At 37.8% G+C, this 23,348-nt stretch overlaps 1 protein-coding gene across 6 annotated transcripts; it reads left to right on the plus strand.

The window, feature by feature from the left end:
- Positions 1-349: 349 nt before the first annotated feature.
- On the plus strand, positions 350-22,155 carry LOC122065944 (probable splicing factor, arginine/serine-rich 6). 6 transcript variants are annotated; one of them, XM_042629784.1, is made up of 9 exons: positions 358-731; positions 1,093-1,191; positions 10,000-10,433; positions 12,638-12,704; positions 12,807-12,860; positions 14,247-14,315; positions 14,424-14,489; positions 14,583-14,651; positions 21,912-22,155. In XM_042629784.1, exons 1-9 carry the CDS (start codon positions 621-623, stop codon positions 21,927-21,929), a joined length of 987 nt encoding a protein of 328 aa, XP_042485718.1. In that variant the 5' UTR covers positions 358-620; the 3' UTR covers positions 21,930-22,155. The 6 variants fall into 6 exon arrangements, with proteins under 6 accessions (XP_042485733.1, XP_042485740.1, XP_042485727.1 ...); XM_042629789.1 differs by lacking the exon at positions 21,912-22,155 and adding an exon at positions 20,511-21,698; XM_042629778.1 differs by having other exon boundaries at positions 364-731; positions 21,705-22,155.
- The last annotated feature ends 1,193 nt before the right edge of the window (positions 22,156-23,348 follow it).

Consider the following 23,348-nt stretch of genomic DNA (forward strand, 5'->3'; position numbering starts at 1 on the left):
AGCAAGAGCAGAACAATAGAATGTACATAAAATATAGATTTTCAACAAGAAATTACTTCGACTCATTCCACAATCTACCGAGGGTGCTTGGCCACTTTTATATTTTGTTACCTACTATAAAATATATGAATTATCTTGGCCCATCAGGTTTGTATATAAAAAGAAAGACAACAACTCTGCTATATAATTTATAAGGGGGTTGGCTTGTAATATCACTACCGGCAAGAGGGAGGAGATATACATATGCTTGTTTAATACTATTTTGTTTGTTTTATAAAAAAAAAAAAAAAAAGAAAAAAGTATGAGAAAGTACACGATAAAGTACACGGAAAGTAATTCCATGGATTTACGCAATCAAACACGCCCAAATTATGTTTCTCGGTAAGAATCGGCATTCTTGCATCAGGATTGACCACGACCGATTCCAATCCGATTCCCGGCCTTTGAAACGGTGGCGCATAGGCATATGTGAGCGCCATTCTCTCAGGCCTCAGCCCTCTGTGGTCTGTGGGAAGAGCGGAAGAGGAAAAAGGAAACGTCAGCAAGGAGCTCGTGAATTTTTTTCTTCACACTCCAAAAGGGCTTTCGTCACACCAGTGGATTGGTGAGCTGTAGAGAAGATGACGATAGACGACGAGAATTCGATCTATGTGGGCGGACTACCCTACGATTCTACCGAGGAAACCCTTCGCGAGGCCTTCCATTATTATGGCGCCGTCGTTGCCGTTAAGGTCTGTAGTCTCTCTCTCTATGGCGTTATGGTTTCCTGATGTTTCGCTTCTTACGTGCCTAGGGTTTTGCGTTTCTCTCAAGTTTTCGTTCTTCTTCTTTGTTCCAATTATTTGAGTATGACTCTCATTGTGTGGTATCAATGAAATCTGAAAATTTTCTTTCGCTTACAAAAATCTCTGTTTTGCGTTCTTTTAATGCAGTGTTTTTGTGTGCTCGCTCTGAATCTTAGTTACTTATTAACAACAGTACTCATAATTTTTTCCCCTTCAAGGAGTGGGATATGCATTGTTGCCTGAAAACCTCGCTTAGCTATTTTTCATTAGGAAATTGGAGCTATTTGTAACAATCCCATCTGTGCAGTTAATTAACGATCGTGAAGTTGGTGGGAAAAGCTACGGATTTGTCACTTTTACAAATCCCAAGTCTGCAGATAATGCCATCCTTGAAATGAATGGCAGGGTATGCTTTCTTTTACCTTGATTGAAGTATTTTTAATTATAATGTATTGCTACTTGGCATTCCTTTGGATTCTGCATTTTGGTATTAATGCATAGGCGGATACATAAATTAGATTCCTGATATCATACATAAATTAGATTCGTTGAGGTCCTTTCTGAGTTCAATTATAATGTTTACTTATTTTCTGAACTTCAGTTTTAGTTTCGTTGAGGTCTTTTCTGAGTTCATGAATAGTAGGTTCTCGGGTAAGAGAGGAGACCTTAACTCGATTGATTATAGTTTTAAAACTATAATCTTGAACCTTTGGTTGAGCAGGAACAGGGCTAGGCCTAGCATTATCCTTGACTACGGTTTACCAAGTTTCAAGAATTTAATCAGACTTTGGATTCTCAGGCTCTCTTCGTTCAATTTTTTATCCTCTACGAAGTACCCTGGATTCTTCAATGGCGGCATTTACTGCCAGGATCACTTCGATAAGAGATTATGCGAGGGAAGCTATCGGACTCAGCAATTGTCTCTTCTTAGTACAGAGTCTTGCTAATTCAAGGGTTTCTAACCGATGAAGGTTAGAGAAGTGGTCTGAATTTTCAGGAAATAAGTAAATATAAAATTCTGTATAAGCATAAGAAAGATCAATAAGACTATCTATCCAAGCAATATCTTCTTTTAATTTCTTAATTGCAAGCATAATACATATAGAATGAAATCTTACAAGAAGTGAAGTATACTTACATAAGAGACTTTGATCTTACAAAAGAAGATGGAAGAAAACAACACTTGTTTACAGAACACGTTCGCACTACTCGCAAATACTCACAAAACGGTTCAGAACACTCAGAAGAAAACTTAGAATTTACAGACACTCTGTACTAACTACTATGCTTCGGTGTTATTTTTCGATGTCTTCCAAAGAAGAAGAGCTTCTCCTTTTATAGATGGCGGACATCAAACTTTAACAAATTGTGGTTGAGAGATGCTGATGGGCCTTGATGGAGATGGCGTCGAATAGGTATGCAATCAACCGAAAGAGAAAGTTGAACAGCCTCCAGATAAGGCGTTGCTTTCAAAAGTAGGTACACCTAATAAGGTGTGGGGTGGTTGTCAGAAGCTGATAAGCTTCAGCCGAAAGATATATTGTCCGTAGTCTACATGTGCGATTGAAATTTAGCCACGAAAAGAATCTCTGGCATTCCACGTGGGAGGTCCCATTGTTTTCCAGAAAAGTCTTAGTGAGGTGAATTATTAAAGTGTCCACCCGTGACACTCACTATAATTCGCTTATAGTGCTGCGTGACGCATGCCAAGACGTCAGTCTGACTAAAGTGGCACTAGGTGTGGATGCTTGACACCTGGCAAGTATCAGAATAGCGTGTCTAGTTCAGGTCGCCTTAAAACCCTTAACTCTCCCAGGGTTGAACAGTGCAGTGTTTGCTGCCATTAGAGATGCAAGGATGAATAATTTTAATGAATCTCTAATGGGTCTTGTTGAGACCAGTCTCTGTGAAGAACTTGTCTATTTTCAGAGTAGACCCAACCTTCCTATGTCCATCATAGATCCAAATATTTTAAATGGTGTTGTTATTACCTTAAGAACTTTTGGATACAATATTCTTCCAGGAACTTAAAATATTGCAATAATTTATCGTATCTATTATAAGGCAATGACTACCTGTGCCCCTAATGCTAAGGTTATAGATCCAAAAGGTCAAACCGTCTGTTTCCAGGCCAATTCTGAAAGATCTCAAGTTTTTGTGCCTAGATGTATCAGATGGTTAGAAGTAAACCTTCCTGACTCTTGGACCTTAACCTTGTGGCTCAACCTCAGCCACCCATGAGAACTTCTCCATCATGCATCGTTCAGCTTCCATCTGGTGATGTTGAAATTACTTTTGACCGTAGATCTCATGATTCTAGGAGATCAACCTCTTCTGTAATTTCTTCTTCTTCTTCTTCTTCTTCTTCTTCTGAATATCCTCAGTATCAAGCACCCTCTCGTGCTTCCACTTCTAGAATTCAGAATGAGAATTATGATGGAATTATAAATCTTCAGGGTACTAATCGTACTCCTTCCCAGGTTAATCAACCTGTTTATGGTCCTTTACCAAGAGACCACTCCCAGGCTCAATACCAGCCTACTCCTACTCCTACTCCTACTCCTATTAATCAGGAAACTGGATCTTCTTCTCCAACCCCATTTGATATGCAAGTCTCAGGAATTATGATGCTTCATATCACGGAAGAACCTAAATTCCAGATTAATACGAGATTCCTAATTCAGGAATATAAATCCGCTAAGAATGAAGGTAAACGGAAAATTTTTGAAGAACATTATCCTTCTAATTCTGAGCGGCAAGAGCCTCATGAGAAATGGGTTTCTCATATGGAAACTCATAAAATCAATCTTCTCTTCTTTTCGTGGTTAAAACTGTATCTTCTTAATAGATCCTCTAACTCTAGCCAAGTTAATGAGATCAAGAAGATAACCACCACCTAATGTTTCCAAGGATGGAACAGAAATTGAATCTGTTCATCCTCCCTTTCAAGCCTTAAAGATAGGTGAACATCGATTTGCAGTTCCGCTTAAAACTTCAAGCCGAACTTCTGCTCCTTTGACTGAATCGCAACTTAGTCATGTTGTTGAACAAAACAATTTTACTAACCTTTGCCTTCAGTCTATTGGAAGCCAAATTGATCGTATTGAGACAATTGTAAATTCATTACAACCTACCCCATCTACGTCTCATACGACATCTAAATATGATTGGCCAACCTTTGCTTCTCAACCTAGAAGCACTCCATCCAAAGAGCCTTCTACTTCTCAACTCAGAAGTAACCAGTCTGTCTTGTTCAAACCTCCTCCTGTCCTGGACATTCCTCCTAAGAAGAAACCAGAGTCAACTATTCTTGATGAGATTGTTAGTCGACTCCAGAAACTCCATGTCACAAAAGATCAATTAGAAGACAGCCAGGCCCTAACTCTTTCTCTTGCTGATCTTTCAGATTCTGAAATAGAATTTGCAGAGAAAGAATTCCAGTCTATGCTACCTCAGCAGGCAGCAGTTCTTGAGTCTCTTCCTCAGCTTAACCAAGTTATGAGAAGAGCTCGAAAAGTTATGCCTACCGCTCCTACAAATTATTATTACCCTCGACCTTCTCCTGTTGATCTTCAATTTGAAGTAGGAGGACCTGATGTATGCTACAGTTGCAAAGCTTAATCATTCATCTGATTCAGATGTTGCTAAAATGATAGCAACCGGATTTTCCGGCCAACTTTGTGGTTGGTGAGATTTTTATCTGTCTGAAGATGTTAGACAGCAGATTATCGGTGCTACGACCCGTGTTCCGCAACAGCTAACTGAACAACTAGCTGATGATAATTATGCCCAGCGAACTGTTTATGTTAACCAAGAAGATGAGGTTAACACTTTGGTCTACACTATACCTCTTCACTTTGTTGGACCAGCTGAAATCTTAGCTGATCGAACAAGGGAACAATTAATGAATCTTCGATGTCCTACACTATCTCATTATAGATGGTATAGAGATGTCTTTTTTGCTAAAGTCTTTTCCAGAGAAGATTGTAACAATGCTATATGGAAAGAAAAATTTCTCTCTGGATTACCTCCCTTATTTGCTCAAAAGGTCAGGTATAGACTTAAAGCAAAGCATAATGGCACTATCCCCTTTGAGCAATATACCTACGGGGAATTAGCTGCTGAAGTATGCAATGAAGGTCTTCAACTCTGCACAGACCTTAAACTGAAGAAACAATTGTCTAAAGAGAGACAAGCTGGATTCTGAGAACTCGGAGATTTCTGTGAACAATTTGGATTTGAAAAGGTTCGTCCCTCAGGTCCAAAGAAAACTCATAGGAAACTCTCTAAGTTTTCCAAGCCTAAATACTAGGCTAAACATTATAAGACTAAGCCTAAGCGCTTCTTCAAGAAACGCTTCTCTAAATCTCGTCCTCAAAGTGCTTTTCCAAACAAGCCTCCTGTTTGTTATAAATGTGGAAAAGTAGGACATTATAAGAATAACTGTCGAACTAAAGCACGAATCAATGCTTTAGAAATTGATGATTCTCAGAAGCAAAATCTTGAAAGAGTCTTACTCTACAGCTCTTCTGACCCTGAGCCAGACTCTGAGTCCAACTTAGATCAAGATATTGCTCAACTTGAGTTCGATAGTGATTCTTCCGAGTCTAAATCTCTGAGTCCTCACTGTAGTTGTGATCCTTATTAGGCTATGCTTAAAGAAAATGGTTTGATGGTTCTTTCTTCTGAAGAATCATTCCTCCTTAAAACCATTGATCAGATCAATGATCCTGCCACTAAGGCTCAACTCTTACAAGAGTATATAACCTTAGTCAAGGATAATACTAGGCCTAGCCCTGTTCCTGCTCAACCAAAGGTTCAAGATTATAGTTTTAAAACTATAATCAATCGAGGTAAGGCCTCCTCTCTTACCCGAGAACCTACTATTCAGGAACTCAGAAAGGACCTCAACGAAACTAAAACTGAAGTTCAGAATCTTAAGCAAAGAATCCAGATTCTAGAACTTTACAATTCACAAAACTTTGAGCCAAATGTTGAAGAATAAGCTTCCTTTAAGGATCTACTAGCAGCTAAACCAGTCGCTAGTACCTCTGCATCTCCTGCTGCAATTTCTTCTGGCGACGCTCAAGTTTTAACTATTCAAAAGGTTCAAACTCATAGATGGCATGTAATGATTGACATTGTTGTTAATCATGAGTTTAGCCTTAAAACTATCGCCTTAATTGATTCAGGCGCTGATATTAATTGTATCAACGAAGGCCTTGTACCTTCTAGATACTTTGAGAAGACTACTCAGAAATTGGTTACTGCTGACGGATATAGAATGGAGATTGGATATAAATTCCCCTCAGCTTCTATCTGTTGTAATGGATATTGCCTGAAGACTCTTTTTATTATGGTAAAAGGACTTGCTCAATTCGTACTTCTAGGCACTCAATTTCTATCCCAGCTGTATCCTTTACAAATTGATACTGTTGGTCTTCACTCGGTGATTCAAAATCACCCTATTACTTTTCATTTCATCGAGCCTCCCAAGGTTCACACGGTGAATGAAATCAGGGCTCAAGTTCAGTCCAAAGAAAAGTTTATATGCTCTTTATCATCCGAAATTCAACAAAAGAGCATACAACAAAAAATTGATGACCCTAGTTTTCAAGTTAGAGTTAAAAACTTTCAAGCTCAACTTGAAAAGGAAGTCTGTTCTAATATTCCTACGGCATTCTGGTCTAGGAAAACTCATTTTGTTACTCTTCCATATGAAGATAACTTTTCTGAAAACCAGATCCCTACCAAAGCTCGGGCAGCTCAAATGCCTGATCTTTTACGGGAAACTTGTTAAAAGGAAATCTCAGAACTCCTTGCCAAAGGTCTTATTAGACCAAGTAAGTCTCCCTGAAGTTGCACTGCATTTTATGTAAACAATAATGCGGAAATTGAAAGAGGTGCACCCAGATTGGTTATAAATTATAAACCCTTAAACAAGGTTCTTAAATGGATCCGGTATCCTATCCCTAATAAGAGGGAACTTCTTAACAGACTATACGCTTCTAGCGTATTTTCTAAGTTTGATATGAAGTCCGGATACTGGCAAATTCAGATAGCAGAGAACGATAGGTATAAGACAGCTTTTGTTGTCCCATTCGGACAATACGAGTGGAATGTTATGCCTTTCGGTATAAAGAATGCTCCCTCTGAATTTAAAAATATAATGAATCAAATCTTTAATCAATATTCACAGTTTATAATTGTGTATATTGATGATGTCCTTATTTATTCCCAGGACGTTTCTCAACATTGGAAACATTTAAATCTGTTTTTCTCTGTTATTCGTCAAGCAGGACTTGTTGTTTCTGCAAAGAAAATCAAATTGTTTCAAACTAATGTTCGCTTTTTGGGACACTATATATCCTTCGGATCTATCATTCCCATAGAATGAGCTATTCAGTTTGCTGACAAATTTCCTGATGAAATAACAGATAAGACTCAGCTTCAAAGGTTTCTTGGTAGCCTAAATTATATTGTTGAATTCTATAAGGATTTAGCAAAGGATGCCAAACCTTTGTTCAATCGGCTTAAAACTCAGCCTGAACCATGGACATCTGTACATATTAACTGTCCGAAAAATTAAGCTTAAAGCTAAAACCCTTCCGTGCTTAAGCTTAGCACGACCTGATTGTTTTAAAATTGTTGAGACTGATGCTTCCGAATTCGGATATGGTGGCATCTTGAAGCAAAAGTGTCCTAACCTTCCTAAGGAAGCCTTAGTACGATTTACTTCAGGAACTTGGAATCCCACTCAACAAAAATATTCAACAATAAAAAAGGAGATTCTTTCACTTGTTTTATGCATAACCAAATTTGAAAGGGATCTTCTAAATCAACATTTTTTAGTAAGAGTCGACTGTAAGACAGCCAAGGATGTTCTTGAAAAGGATGTTAAAAATCTTGCCTCAAAACAGATCTTTGCCCGATGGCAGTCACTCCTCTCTGTTTTTTATTTTGATCTTGAATTTATTAAAGGAAGTACTAACAGTTTACCTGATTTCTTAACTCGAGAATTTTTGCAGGGCTCCTAAGCAGAAAGCTGTAGTCCCTGTCACCACCAATAAAGAAGTTGCCTCATCTTCTTCTAGGCAACTACAAGAACACCCATCTCATATATCCACAGTCTCCTTCACCTACCTCAATGTTAAGGCCAGCTAATAACTCCCCTTTCATAGCAACCAATTTTGTCCCAGTCATTCCCATTGAAACCATCCATCTTCGTCACTTCCCTTCTGAAATTTCTACCATCTACCTCCGTGACCACCTTCATCCCTCCACTGGTGATAAAATTCTTTTTTTCTATGAAAGAATTCTTGAAGAAACTCAAAGTGCTCAAATTCAGCACAATTATAGATCTGCACATGTTCGGGCTTATTCGAAACTCAATATTATTAACATCATTCAAGATCGCGAATGGGGATCTTCTCCCTCATTTAAACGCGACTTCCATGATGTCACCGGCCTTAAACTCAGGTCATATGATTATGCTGATTATGTAAAAGCATGGGACATGATATTCTTATATCAGAACGATCATGAAACCCATTCCTGGTTTGTGAAATTTCGATTTCAACACACCTTATTAGGTGTGCCAAACTGGTTTCTTCATTGGTTCTTCACTTGGGGACCACCAAAAGAATTTATTTCTCCAGCTCTTCAGCAGTCTGTTACCAAGTTTCAAGAATTTAATCAGACTTTGGATTCTCGGGCTTTCTTTGTTCAATTTTTTATCCTCTACGAAGTACCCTGGATCCTTCAATGGCGGTATCAAATGACTACTGATGAATTTGAAGAATGGAATTACGTTCCTCATTTGGAGCGACACCTTTCTGTTAAATGGTGGGATGAATTCGACATTTCACCATTAACAGGTTCCCGCTTTGTTCCTAAACGTGGTATTGGTGCCGACTTGCCACTGGCCCAATCTGCTTCACCATCAGTTCAGATGCCCTTTTTTAATCTCTTTCAAGCCGCTCGGCATCGCCTCCCTTTTCTCTCTGATGAGCAAATTCAAGAACGCATCCTTACTGCTATCGGCTTTACTCCTCAAGCTGCTACCTCTGCAGCATCGACTTCCTCATCTTCCACTCTTCCTCCTTCCGATGCTGACGGTCCATGCGTTTTCTGGCCTCTCCATACCCCTGCTCAACGGCCTGATTCCTCGTCGACTTTAAAATAAAAAAATAAAAAAATAAAAACCGGGAGGGATAGGATGTCAAGAGGTCTCTCTGCACCTTGACCCAGTGCCGTGCTTATCAGACACGCTATTTTGATACTTGCCAGGTGTCAAGCATCCACACCTAGTGCCACTTTAGTCAGACTGACGTCTTGGCATGCGTCACGCAGCACTATAAACGAATTATAGTGAGTGTCACGGGTGGACATTTTAATAATTCACCTCACTAAGACTCTTCTGGAAAACAGTGGGACCTCCCACGTGGAATGCCAGAGATTCTTTTCGTGGCTAAATTTCAGTCGCACATGTGGACTACGGACAATATATCTTTCGGCTGAAGCTTATCAGCTTCTGACAACCACCCCACACCTTATTAGGTGTACCTACTTTTGAAAGCAACGCCTTATCTGGAGGCTGTTCAACTTTCTCTTTCGGTTGATTGCATACCTATTCGACGCCATCTCCATCAAGGCCCATCAGCATCTCTCAACCACAATTTGTTAAAGTTTGGTGTCCGCCATCTATAAAAGGAGAAGCTCTTCTTCTTTGGAAGACATCGAAAAATAACACCGAAGCATAGTAGTTAGTACAGAGTGTCTGTAAATTCTCTGTAAATTCTAAGTTTTCTTCTGAGTGTTCTGAACCGTTTTGTGAGTATTTGTGAGTAGTGTGAACGTGTTCTGTAAACAAGTGTTGTTTTCTTCCATCTTCTTCTGTAAGATCAAAGTCTCTTATGTAAGTATACTTCACTTCTTGTAAGATTTCATTCTATATGTATTATGCTTGCAATTAAGAAATTAAAAGAAGAGATATTGCTTGGATAGATAGTCTTATTGATCTTTCTTATGCTTATATAGAATTTTATATTTACTTATTTCCTGAAAATCCAGACCATTTCTCTAACGTTCATAGGTTAGAAACCCTTGAATTAGAGAGAAAGGGGATTCCTGATATCATACATAAATTAGATTCCTGATATCATCTCTTGTTTTTTGAGTTTTAGATCTCTGACAATGTAGTGCTTTTGATTAGACCATTGGTGGTCGGGTTGTAAGAGTAAATGAAGCGAGGACCCGAGGTCGAAGACCACATTTTCATAGGGAGAATTTCTATCGGGATTCTGAGAGATATGTGGAGCGGGATAGGGGCAGAGATCAAGAAAGGAACTATTATCATGACAGGGGCCGCTATCGTGATCGAAACAATGATAGGTCTCGAGAGCGGGATTGGGAGTGGGAAAGGGAATATGAACGTTCACATGATCATGATCATGATCAAACAAGAGACCGTTTCTTGGATCGAGATCGAGACCAAGATCAAGACCAAGACATGGAAGACAATGAAGAAGGACTTAACCGGAATCATGAACAGGATTGGAGTAGGGACCATGATAAGGATGTGGATAGTAATGATCATGATAAAAGCAAGGGCAGGGTTAAGGACCAGCGGTCAAGGATTCGGAACCGGTAAGCTACTTTATCCTTATTACTTTTCATTTCTTACCTTTCAAGAGAAGAGAAGGAGGAATTCTATCTCTGTCAACCCAACTGTATTCTGTGGTATTTAACAACTATACAAGTACTTGATTAGTTAAGTTTACCTTGTCCGTTTATTTGATCATTTGACTAGTTAAATTCGCCTTTTCAAGGTTGTATCAGCACATGATTCTGTGATCTGTTATAGCAGATTATCACCACTCCCAAGGTTAACGTACTTAATGGTACTTTCCACTATGAATTGCAGGTTTATCTTATGTTAAATTTCTCTAGTTCATTTTGAATTGTAAACTGCATGATGCATGGAACTACCTGTTTGACTAAGTAATTCTTAGGTTCTCATTTTTTTAACACCTATGATTTCTAGAAACAACATCGGGCATCATGTGATCTGTGAAGATATATACCTGCCATTGCTATCCTACTTGTAATTTTTCTAAATGGTACATTGTTTTGAGAGTTGAGAAGTTGATTCTCCCATAGTCACTTATATGAGGGCCTTTGCCCCTGCCATGAGAAAAAGGTCATCCTCTTCTGGTTATAAATGAACTCTGGCACTCTTGACAACTTGGGTCGACATTCCATTTGTCCTCACCATTGCATTGGCGAACAGGGACGACGGTTAGCATGGTGCAACATGTGTCGGAACATGTTCAGTCGACCATGCTTGACCGAGTAGGGGAGGCTGGAGCCTCGGTTGCAATCGGTGATTTGAACCTTCTTGGTGGCGGAAAAATAAAGAATACCCAAAGTATTGGGCTTTGATACCAAGTTCAGAAGAGAAGATTTAGAGAATGGTTTGGCTTGTCTAGAGTGACAGAGGCCGTTCTTATTTATTGTGTGGATAACATATTACAAATAAGGTATGCTAGTTAAGGCTGAGTCACAGTATAATCACAGTCCTTAGCCTACGTACGATGAATCTAAAAAGTCTACCTAACTCTTATCGTTAACAACAAACCAGGAATTTCCAACTGTAGGAGCTGTTGAATCCTTGATTGACTCAAACTTTCTAGAACAAGGCTAAACTATGAAACTACTCCATATGCAAGCTAAGTTTGGAGTGTCCTTAAACAACTAGAATACTGAAAATAAGTTCAGTTATTAAAAGGAACAGGACTGCCCATAACCAGCCTCAATAAGCAACTTAATAATAATAAAACAAAAGGAAATAAGTCCTAACACTAGCCCACGATTGAGATGAACCTTATCTAAGTAAGCTATTAAGGATATTACTAGCCATTGAGCTTCACAAACAAGCTAAAAACTAATCTAATTCTAATTTAAAAAATTATGCTATAGTCTAGGTCTATGGTATAATAATGATACCAATTAATAAATACAAACCCAAGACCTTTATTTTGATTTCAACCCACATCGAACACATTTGATTTTCCTCTGCATTAGTTATTGTCCCCTTTCCTCTAAAGTAGCATCTCTCTTGCTCCTGAGCTAACTGAAAGAATAAGCACTAAGCTTTGGTACAACTTATGTGCTAATAAACTGGTTTCTTACCTGAATGACTGGTGAGGAGGTGGGAATGACAGCAACAAGTAATGAAGTTGTTCCCCTTGTTGTCTTGTCAAAAATTTTTCTCCTATAGAACGATGATCAAATATAGACAAGATGAAATATAACTGCCAAGAAGTTGTGATTGAGCATATCTTTAATAAGGATCAATTATAGAGATCAGAGTAAAGTTCAACCCCTCCCCCAACCCTATCCCCCAAAACACATTGTGTGAATAGGAAAACTTAGAGAGCTCAATGTTTTGAAAGCTCCTAGCCATTCAAACTAAAAGTGAAAAATGCAAGATTTATTGTTTAATTTTTATGTCCTTAAAGTTCCAATTTATAGTTTTTATTGAATTTGAGCATAAATCCTTGTGAGGGATAATTTCATTACCCTTTGACCCCCTCCTGAAAAGAACTATCGATATTGTTTTGTTTCTTTAGATAGATAGCCACTAATGTCCATTATGTCTCGATGTGTACTGCAAGAATTTTGCTAGCTATGGCTGTTATGTGGCATAAATTGTATATCCAATAATTTAAGTTCGTCTTGTAATGACAGTTTTGGAACATCAATATTATTCTCATTTTTTTTGAGGAAGTTTATAAGTTTTCAGCTTGAAGTGTACCGTTCCTTCACTATCTTCCTGTTTTTCTGCACAGTTCCCCTTTCAATGATAAGCATAGTAGGGAGCAATCTTCAAACTCCAGCGTTGATTATGATGATCAGGTCAAGTCATGATTTTCATGGATGATTATTTTATCTATAAGTGTCTAGATTATATAGTGTTGATACTTACTTTTTCCTCCTTATGTGGCTTTGTGTTATCAGGTAGAGGAACAGTTGGAGATATCATATCAAATGCATGAGGAGCTCCAAAAGGAGGTTTGGTTACTATTCTTACTCTGAGCCCGTGAAGATTATTTTTACCCTTTTACTTGAAGGATAATGAGCAGATTCTGTGGCAGTGGTTTTGACCATCTTATTTGCATTTGAACGTCTCTAAATTTACACACCACAAAATTCCATATTTTTGCATTTGAAAGTCACTGAATTAAGGCACCACAAAATTCCAGATTTTTAAGCTCTATGACAAAGAAGATGAGCAATGAACCTGAGTTGAGTGGTACAAAGATGACTAGCAGTGTTAGGTGATGCTGAATCTTGGGCAACAGAGAAACAACACATACACAAGTGTAGCTGAATGGGGATGTAACCTATTGAATGACAAGATTAGGGAGGAATGAGGTGGAAATGAATCCAGTTGAGAAAATAGGTGACAGGATGAGAAAAATTATTTTAAGTGGGTCGGACTTGTTCATGGTGAACCATTTGATGCAATATGCACCCATGAGAAGAGAGGGCGTACCCAGTGCATGATGAGGCTCCCGTGTGTGCTAGGTCCCTGCGGGGGTGGGGAGAATTATGCATGAGAAGAGAAATCTTTCAAATTGGTAGTGGTAAAAGGATAACGAGAAGGACAAAGATTAAAACATGTATGCTCATGGGTTAATACTTGAGAAGACAGTGAATATAGCTGACTTCATGTGGTGAGTATGAGGCTTAGTGAGTTGTAGCACAAAGAAGCCATTGTGAAAAATCTGTTGGGATTCTTGAAATTGGAACTCTAAGTGACTTTGTGAAAATATTCTTCATCCCCTTGTGTTTTTTCCAAAAGAAAATGCTTACACTTCCAAGGAAATGACTCCTGCATTTAGCTTCCAACAGTAAACCACTTGGCTTTTGGGTACGGGTGCAGAGGTTTATCTAGAACTGATTTTCTGGTTGTAGTCTCTCTTGTTAATGCTGTTGTTTTATCACTAGTCTGTACCCTTTTTTTTTTTTTTTTTTTTTTTTTTTCCGTATATCAATAAATTGTTACTTAATAAAAAGAAAAGCTATGGTAGAACATTGGTGTTTTATTCCTTCAAATTGCATATAGCATTTAATTATTTGTTAGTTAAAATGTAATTGGACATTCTTTCTTTCATTCCCCCCCGCCCCCTGCCAAAAAAAAAAAAAGGGTTTGAATTTCTCCATGATCAATAAGTCCGATGATGTTTTAACTCTTGCTCATGGATTTTTTGTTGTAGTTCGGTGAAAATTCCACCTCATATTTTTTTAAAAATTTTGCTAGGTTGCTTGCTCAGGCAGTTTTTTTTTTCCCATTTATAATGAATTGCATTAAGTTGTAGCCTGTAAGTTATAATTATATCTTATTATAGTTTTGGGAGTAACCAAAAAAAAAAAAAAAATGTTTTGCACTATCAGATTATACAAATTGAAGAGAAATCAAAAGAGAAAGAACAGATGGTGTCAGATTTGCGGAAGAAATCTGTGGTAAGGTGCTCTTATTTCTAGACAAGTTCGTAGGATTTGTAGCAGTTTGATTAAAATCCTTAGATTACTATTTGGTGCCTTAACTGAGCTATTTGATGGTGGAAGTAGAAACTGGAGGATGCCCTGGCCACTGCAAAGAAGCTATCTTCACACAGACAGATGCAGTTGACCAAGGCAACTATTTGCTTTCCATGTTTCCATGAGATACCATTTTTTGATTGTCCTTTGCTTTGAAATGATTCTTCCCATCCTTGTGTATTTGTGCAGTTGCAGAGATGTGTTCTGCAAGTAAAAGATTACACTGAGAAGCTAAAAGCTGGTGAACAGGAACTCCAGGTTAGTTTCTTCCCTTTGTACCATTCTAATTCTAAAATTAATTCCTAATTTTTCCAGAACTAAGCAATATGAATGTATTGGGTATTTTGCATCTCTTCTCAAGAGAAGATTGTTATTACATCGTGGTGTTGAAAATACTGAATTTGCTTCATAGTTTTTCCCCCACATTTGATAATAAAGTTTCTGTTTTTTTAATAGAATTTGTTTCATAGTTTAGAGACTATACTTAGGGTGTACTTAATGATGTCAGACTAAATTACCAAGGGGTAATCAGTCCCAATAGAGTCCATCACAATAACAAGGTCCAACAACTCACAAAAAACTTAGGATAAGATCTCAGCAATATGTAGTCAACTCAGAAATCTGGAAAATTAGGGTAAAAAGGAGAAATCTTGTAACTCACAAATCAAGGCTTGAGAGAGCCTGAAACTTGGGTTGAGTGGGGCCCTTGGTTGGTTAAATTATTACCGTAACTCTCAGCTTCAACAGACCACTGGCTGAAGAAATCCACCAGAGTCAAAAGTAGGGCAGAAGTAGGTCAAAATAGGGATCGATTGGGTGATTTCCAGCCACAGTAGCGATAGGCCCCAGATGGGCCTCAGCTCCTGGTCGAGTGTCTCTTCTAGGGTCACCAATAAGACCCTAAAATCCTACAACAATCAGAGTACAGATGTGGGAGACGCATCACTCGAAATTTCTTCCCAAGAAAACCCTGTAACTGGAATTGATAGCCTGGTTGATGTAGATAAGTCACTTAATGGGTTTATTTTATTGCAAATAAGCCTTAGGTTGGGTTATATGTATGTGTTGGGCCTTTGATCCCATGAGTTTTCTTTGTAATCGGCCATTGTAATAGGCCTAAAATATGGGTAGAAAGTAGAAAACATGATTTAATTCATTAGTTTAGTTAGAGTCCTATTTTGAGTCTATTTCCTTTGTTATTTCAATTGTGTTAAGATATGTTCCACGATATGGGGAGTGTCCCTATCGTGGATGAGTTTTACTTCTTTGCTTTAGTTTATTTCTTTCCCTAGTTAGGATAGATTTTTACTTACTAATTATGATAGACTTCCTATTTAGTAATCAGAGATCTATCCTAATTAGGAAAGAAATAAATTAAAGCAAGGAAGTAAAACTCATCCACGATAGGGACATTCCTCATATCGTGGTACATATCTTAACAAGTTTCCTAGTCAGTTTAGGTTTCCCAATTAGTTAAGGATTGGGTTAAAGCCTTTTTAGTATTAGAGTCAGTTTTGAGTCTTTTATATAAGTTTGTAATGGGCTATAACATTAAGGATAAATTTATTAATGAAAAAAAAAAAAAGATGGCTTATGCTATTGTGTTGTGGGATGCAGACATGCAGTTGGGGGAGATACCTAAACCAGAGGGTGAGATGCCCATACACTAGTTCTTCTTCCCCCTTCTCAACCCTCGATCGAATTCTCTTTCTTTTCTTATTTTTCTTTTATTTGTTTGCTGTGAGAGAGTGTTTGAGAGCACCAGGCCTATTAGAGGACATCTTTTCTATTGAGCCAAAGTTTTAAATCCTATCTGAGATTAGGATCACTTGTGATTCTAGTTTTACATTATTTGGTATCAGAGCCTAACGAAAGATGGTTCCAGAAGTTCGTTACTTTGCTGGACAAAGGGATACATGCTACGTCCTTGATTAGCTAGATTCTAATGAGGAATATTTTGACTACTATAACTTGACAGAGACATGAAAGCTTTGATTTGTTTGCTCCCGGTTGATTGGTTGTGCAGGAGAATGGTGGAGATGCATGAAAAGTGACTCCAAGTTCGAGGATATGAGCTTAGGACTTGGGAAGAGATGAAGTACGAGTTAGTAACATAATACCTCCCTGCATATATCCAAAGAAGGCTCTTCCCTCCGCAAGATTCCCATCATAATACATCTATAGGTCTCCAAAAAACACCCTCAGGTTACAAGAGTCAGAAACAATTGGTAGACCACTTGGGCGCACTTGTGCAAAAATATGCAAAGGAGCAACAAGAGAAGACACCTCCAATCAAAACATCTAAACCTGAAGTTGAGGTTAGTGTGGAAGAAATTCCAGCAATTCCTATTGTCAAGGAAGGGCTAGTCATTGATGTTCCCATCAACGAGACTCATATGGAAGAATTTGAAAGTAACAAGGTTGTCACGATGGACAATGAGCTTGAGATTGAGGAACTTGAAACTACAACAACTCTGATGAATGTGAACAGCCAAAAGGAAGATCCTAAGGAGCTTGAGATTGAAATTGTGGAGGTCAAGAACACAGTGGTTGAAGGCGTACATGTGGATGATCCCATGGATACATTTGAGGTTGTTGAAGTTGAGCATGTAGAGTTCGTCATCCCATTAAAGTATCTTGAAGATCGAGCTCCTCACATTCTAGACTACATCCTTGTTATCAAAGAGCTACCTGAATTTTTCTACGGCTTGAAGAAGGACATGCACCATGCTATAATCACCCTCACACTCTACAAAATTCGTCACTTAATGGGCTTATTTTATTGCAAATAAGCCTTATGTTGGATTATGTATGTGTTGGGCCTTTGATCCCATGAGTTTGCTTTGTAATGGGCCACTTTAATTGGCCTAAAATCTGGGTAGAAAGTAGGAAAACGCGATTTAATTCATTAGTGTAGTTAGAGTTATGCTTTGAGTCTATTTTCTTTGTTATTTTAGTTTCCTAGTCAGTTTAGGTTTCCCAATTAGTTAAAGATTGGGTTAGGCCTTTCTTTTTTAGTGTTTGAGTCTTCTGTATAAGTTTGTAATGGGCTACAACATTAAGGACGAATTTATTAATGAAAAAAAAAAAAGAAGAAAAAGATGGCTTATGGTATTGTGTTGTGGGTTGCAGTTGGGTGAGATGCCTAAACCAGAGGGTGAGATGCCCATTCACTGGTTCTTCTTCCCCCTTCTCAACCCTCTATCGAATTCTCTTTCTTTTCTTATTTTCCTTTTATTTGTTTGCTGTGAGAGTGTTTGAGAGCTCGAACCATGCCTATTGGAGGACATCTTCTCTATTCAGCTAGAGTTTCAGATCCTGTTTGGGATTAGGATCACTTATGATTCTAGTTCTACATTACTGGTTGTCTGCAGCAAAGGTTGGGACTTTGTTCTCTCAATAATAGTGAATAAATAGAAGAAGAGAAGAGTAGGAAGTGGAGAATAGAAGAATAGAAGGGATAGATGTGGGTGTGGGATGACTATCTTAGCCCGGGCCTCTCACTCACAGCTATTTCAGCTGTTGAAACAACCTTTCTTAAGAACAAACCAACAAGTGAAACTTACAAAATATCATCAATAAACTGTGTTCTAGAAACTACAATCAGCCCCTTTATATAGTAGAGGCTTGGTAATGTAGGAGTAGATTACAAGTAACTAACTCTGCAGTTTATAACATCAAACAATACAAATAAGAGTAAGAAACAAAGAAATAATACCATCAAATAAATCCCGAAGGATACAATACCCATATAGGAGCAAAACCAGCCCAAAACCTAACCTGATAGGAGAGAGAAAGGCCTGTTATAGAGCTGGAGAGAGAGAGAGGTGCGGCTAGGGCTGTAGGAGTCCAATTGAGTTGCACTCTTGGGCGTAGATAGTCCCTAGGGAGGGTACAAAAACCCCTAAAGTTGAGAGGATTTTGACGGTTGATTGTGAAGTTACAAGCTTTCTTGATTTTCTGACCTAGGAGAGAAAACTGAGAAGAACCTTCAAGAACAGCAGCTGAATGCTTCCAACAGTGACTAGGTAAGGATTGTGGGACCCTTATGAGGCCTAGAATACCCTGATTGAAGACCTGGCTGAACAGAGTACAGAATAGAGAAAGAGAGGAGATCGATCTCTCTCCTATTCCCACTAGGATTGTTGATCGGTTCTGATTTCTGGAGACTTTTATCAAAATATGAACTATACCTCTTGAATGTTAAAGCAAATAAAATAAAAAAGAAGAATAAAACAAATGGGGGGTTGAGAAGGGTGAAAGAGAATAAAGGAAGTAGCTATCTCAGTCTGGGCTTTTCACTTACAGCTATCTTAGCTGCTCTAAGCATTTAGTTGCAAACTTTCTTTTATTCAAATTTCTCCAATAATGGTACATATGCCTTTCTATTTATAGAGGGGAAGTTTATAATCATATTAATACTAGGAGCTAGTTTCCCAATAGGACTAGACACTCCTACTACAACTAGGATCTAGTTTCCCAATAGGACTAGACACTCCTACTACAACTAGGAATTTAAAAAAGGACTAGGACTTGACTTTATGACTCCAACATGGAGTAGGACTAACTAACTAATAGTCCAGATAGGACTTTACAACCAACTAATGGCCTAATGGGCCTTTATTGAATTAAATAGCAATTAAATAAACTAATGAATAAAATCCCGTTTCCCTACCTTCGACCCATATTTTAGGCCTATTAAAGTGGTAAATTTCAAAGAAAACCCATGGGATTAAAGGCCCAACATATACATAACACAACCCAAGGCTTATTTGTAATAAAATAAGTCCAAGTGACTTATCTACATCACTTGGCCTCAATTTACATAGAAAGATCTAAATTAGGTAACAACTGGAAAATAGAAACTTCAAATTTTGGACTTATCTATTACTAAAACTAAAACCTTGGAGACTAAGAAACAATAAACATAGAAATAAAAGACTCTTCTAGAGAGTAAACGAAGACTTTCAACTTTGACCATAGTTCTAAATCTCGAAATTTCGCACATTTCGGTGGTCAAGCTTTCTGGCTACTTCAAATCCTATAGGGGAGTGAGACAAGGCTGCTGCTTCTGTCCCCCCTCTCTATGTATTCTTGCTGAAGAGGCTCTTACCAGAAACCTTAATTTGCTTATTTTCATAGAGAAAATCAGTCCTCATAGAGCTTCTTAACGAAACCCAATCCGATATGAAACCAGGTATTGGGAAATTTCGGCCCAAATGTCTAGCAATAGTGCAGGAAAAAAAAAAAATTAACTGGTTTCGAGCAGGTTTTGGGAATTTCAACCTAAACAAGGTCGAAACCTGGTCAAAACCCGAAATTTAGAACCATGGTTTAAGCTTTTGACCAGTCAACACAATAGGTCAAAACAGACTTGCTAAAACTGAAAACCACATTGATGGAGCTGTAGGGGCAGCTTCTAGAAGTTTTCTTTCTCAATCTATGGGTACAGCTGTGGACAGCTGTTGGGGCTTCTCGAAGAGCCATATGAGACCAAAACTGAGAAGAGAAATATTGACTTATCTGCTGCTGGATCGATGGAATAAAAAAGTACCAAAGCTGAGAACAACTGGGCTAGAATCTAGGCTGGCTCGATGGGCTGGCTGAACCAAAACAAGGTTTGGCTGGTTCGATGGGCAGAACTGGGCAGAATTTCCTGGAACCATATTTTGGCTGCAGTGGTGATTCGGGTGGTGATCCAACCTACATCACTTACTATATATAAGGATATTCTAGTTGAGGTAATGGTTCACTTAATGTCAAAGATTATGTTCAGCTAATTAATAGTGGCCCAAATAATAAAGCTCTCTTTGGTATGATTTCAATTTCAAAATTTTGTTGATTTCTTGACATAAACAAATAGATTTTTGGTCACGAATTGAAATTATTTGGTTGCAAACATTGATAAAGTCTCATGAATAAGAAATTTATTTGGTAACTCTAATTTTTTAAAATAGATTTCGTTTCTTCTTCTTCCTCTACTGAACAAGCATCCAAACTCTGATGAGTCTATTCCACATCCATAACATCCAAATCAATCATCATATTAATTATTCTAATATCCCCAATACTGACAATTCTAATTAGAATAATCGTCAGATTCTGATTGTTTTCTAGAGAATATGAAGCATATATGAAAACCAAGAAAGTTCAACTCACCTGCAGAGGTCGTGGAGCTAACAAAGAACCTGTGGCTCCAAGGGCTGCGGATCAAAATTTTTGGTGGTCCAATATGATGGTACTTGGGAAGGGCGGTTGAGCTTGCCATTTTGTTTACTATAGTTACAGGTTTTTTTTTTTCCCTTTCTGCTTACAGGGCTTCTCTTCTGAGTGACTGGAGATTGTAGATAACAGATAGGGCCTTTTAATCTCTTCAGGTGCAATATATATAAAGGAGGTGGAAAGTGCTCATGGGGTGTGGCGGGAATACTGAGAGGGAAGGGGTGGGGAGGTTACCTGTTCCGCTTTTTCTTCTTCGGTAGAAAATTAATAGGTATATAGAGGTAGTTGCAAGGTTAGAGTTAAATGATATGTTTGCCCCAGTTGCAAACATGTGCTCATTAAACAGTAAGCACAAAATAGGTTTGAAGTGATTTCAGTGGAATATGTGAAATATTTTTCCAGCTATTTCACTATTTCAGATGAAGCTGTTTTCAATTTATCATAAATAAGTTGAAAAATCCATACCAAATTATCCTAATTTCAATTTATGACCCCATGAAATCATACCAAAGAGAGCCTAAGTTACCCATCCAGGGCTATATATGGGATACATTCTAGTTATATAAAGTTTACCATAACAAATTCATGTCTAATCAATTAATATTGAGATGAGCTTAGTCCACAACATATAAAGATATTCTTGATGAACTTCGTTCACTAGTGGTTGGAATATGTCAAAGGCTGATGTTCAATCAAAGAGTAGTGGTTCCACATAACAAATTCTGATCTAGAACCCACACCTTTTTTTCTTTATTTCAACCTGAATCAGTAATACCAGAATTAGATTCCCAATTGTTGACGTAAAAAAGGATCATGTGAAAAAGTATTAAACAAATTGGGAAATGGGTAAAAATGGAGTTCCATGTTGGACCATATTGTCGACATTTGACTAATAATTCATTCAGGCATGTATAGGTTAGTTATGCATTGTGAGAGTAGAATCGTCATCTTTTTCATTGTGTTTTTAGGAACTACACCAATAAAATATTTGCTGCTCTATTTAAAAAAGAGGAAAAAAGATTAGATAATTTAATATGCATGCATGGACATATTCATATCAACTACTATGCTGTCATTTGATCAAAACAGGCTCTTGTTGATACAACAATTATTGAAGCTAGTATGGGTGATGATGCTTCCTGAAGGATGGCATCCTTCACACAAATTGCAAGGCATGACATAACAGCCTCAGTTGAATGATCTGTACTAACATGATGCATTTAGCGGCTATGCCTTCTGGCTGTTTGATATCTTGATCTATTAGCACATCTTAACATGCTGCTTATTTTCTGACAGCTTCTTGATTCAGTATGAGTGATTGAATTACAGCTTTCTCCAACAGTCACTTGCATTTAGGGGCATTTTTGTTTTAAAACTACATATAGATGAAATTACTTTTTCTTTTAGTTGTGATCACTCAGAGGAATCCATGGTTTAAGGAATGGAACGGATCAGGTTCGAATTGAAATTGGCCAAGCCCGATCCTGATGCCTGTGACCCTCTTTTGATTTGACCGTTGTTCATGTTTGATTTTAATTTCTGTCATTGTTTCATTCTTTTAGTCCGTAATATAGAAAATCAATTAAACTTACGATCCCTGAGTTTATTGAATCAAAAACTCAAAAAAATACAGATTTTGGGAAAACTTGTATATCATTTTTGGCCGATGGAATGGAGGCTGACCCTGTTTCCTAAGGTCCTTAAACCATGGAGGGATTAAGGTTAGTTACACAATCCTTTAGAAGAAGGTTCAATTCTTCTCACACCAAATGGGGTACCTTGTATGGGAGGCCGTCTCCCATGCGCTATTGGTGTGATGCATGCCCCATACTGGCACCGTGGGAAACCTCTATCCAAGTAATCACAAGATACCAGGTACCACTGCAGCAGCAAAGCTATTATTATTAGTCAGTGGGTTAATTTGAGTCCTGTCTGACTGCCCCCCCTGTAAAATGCTTAGAGAAGTGATTGAAAACGTCATCTATTTCTTGAGAACTTATAGACAGTTTATGAAACAAGAAGGCAAGTTATTATTACTATTTTTTTTTTTAATCGAAAACGAAAAAAATATTCATTACCTGAAAAAGAAGCTTTAAACATCAATGTTTGAGCAGTGTTCAATATTTGTTTGTTTTTTCATAGCCATATGTGTTATTCCACGCAATAGAAGTACTGCTCGGTCGTTGGGCTTAACACAAAACTGAGGTATAAACAAAATAAAATGAACATTTATGAAAGATAAAAAAAAAAAGGCCAAATTGTGGTAATGCTATCGGAAAGCAAGTTATTATTTATTTATTCTTTGAGACAAGGCAAATTATTATTTAGTGGGATGTAGGTAGGGATTTATAGTTGTGATCCATGCAAGAGAATTTTTTTTTAGTTCTTTTGATTTTTGTGTTTCTTCATTAGGATTATTGTGAAGATACATGCATGTAAAATTTTAAACCCCGAAGGGGTATCATAGTTGGCAAGGGATTTTCGCCTTAGGAAGCGTGTAGTTCTGAGTTTGACTCCTCTTACCTTTTTGGGGTCACTCATATGGGAAGCTGGCAACCTTCTAGTGAAAATTAAAGGTTTTTTTTTTTTTTGGTTACAACTGGCAATTTCTTACTTCACCACTTTGGCTATGGTAAGGTTTTTTATTTTACAATCTATAAACCATTTAACCAAGAAAAAAAATGTGAAGTTATATTGTTAGTGAGCGGAGATGAGCGTATTCACCTGGGTTTG

Source organism: Macadamia integrifolia, chromosome 2 (assembly GCF_013358625.1).
Source record: "Macadamia integrifolia cultivar HAES 741 chromosome 2, SCU_Mint_v3, whole genome shotgun sequence".
Lineage (NCBI taxonomy): Eukaryota > Viridiplantae > Streptophyta > Magnoliopsida > Proteales > Proteaceae > Macadamia > Macadamia integrifolia.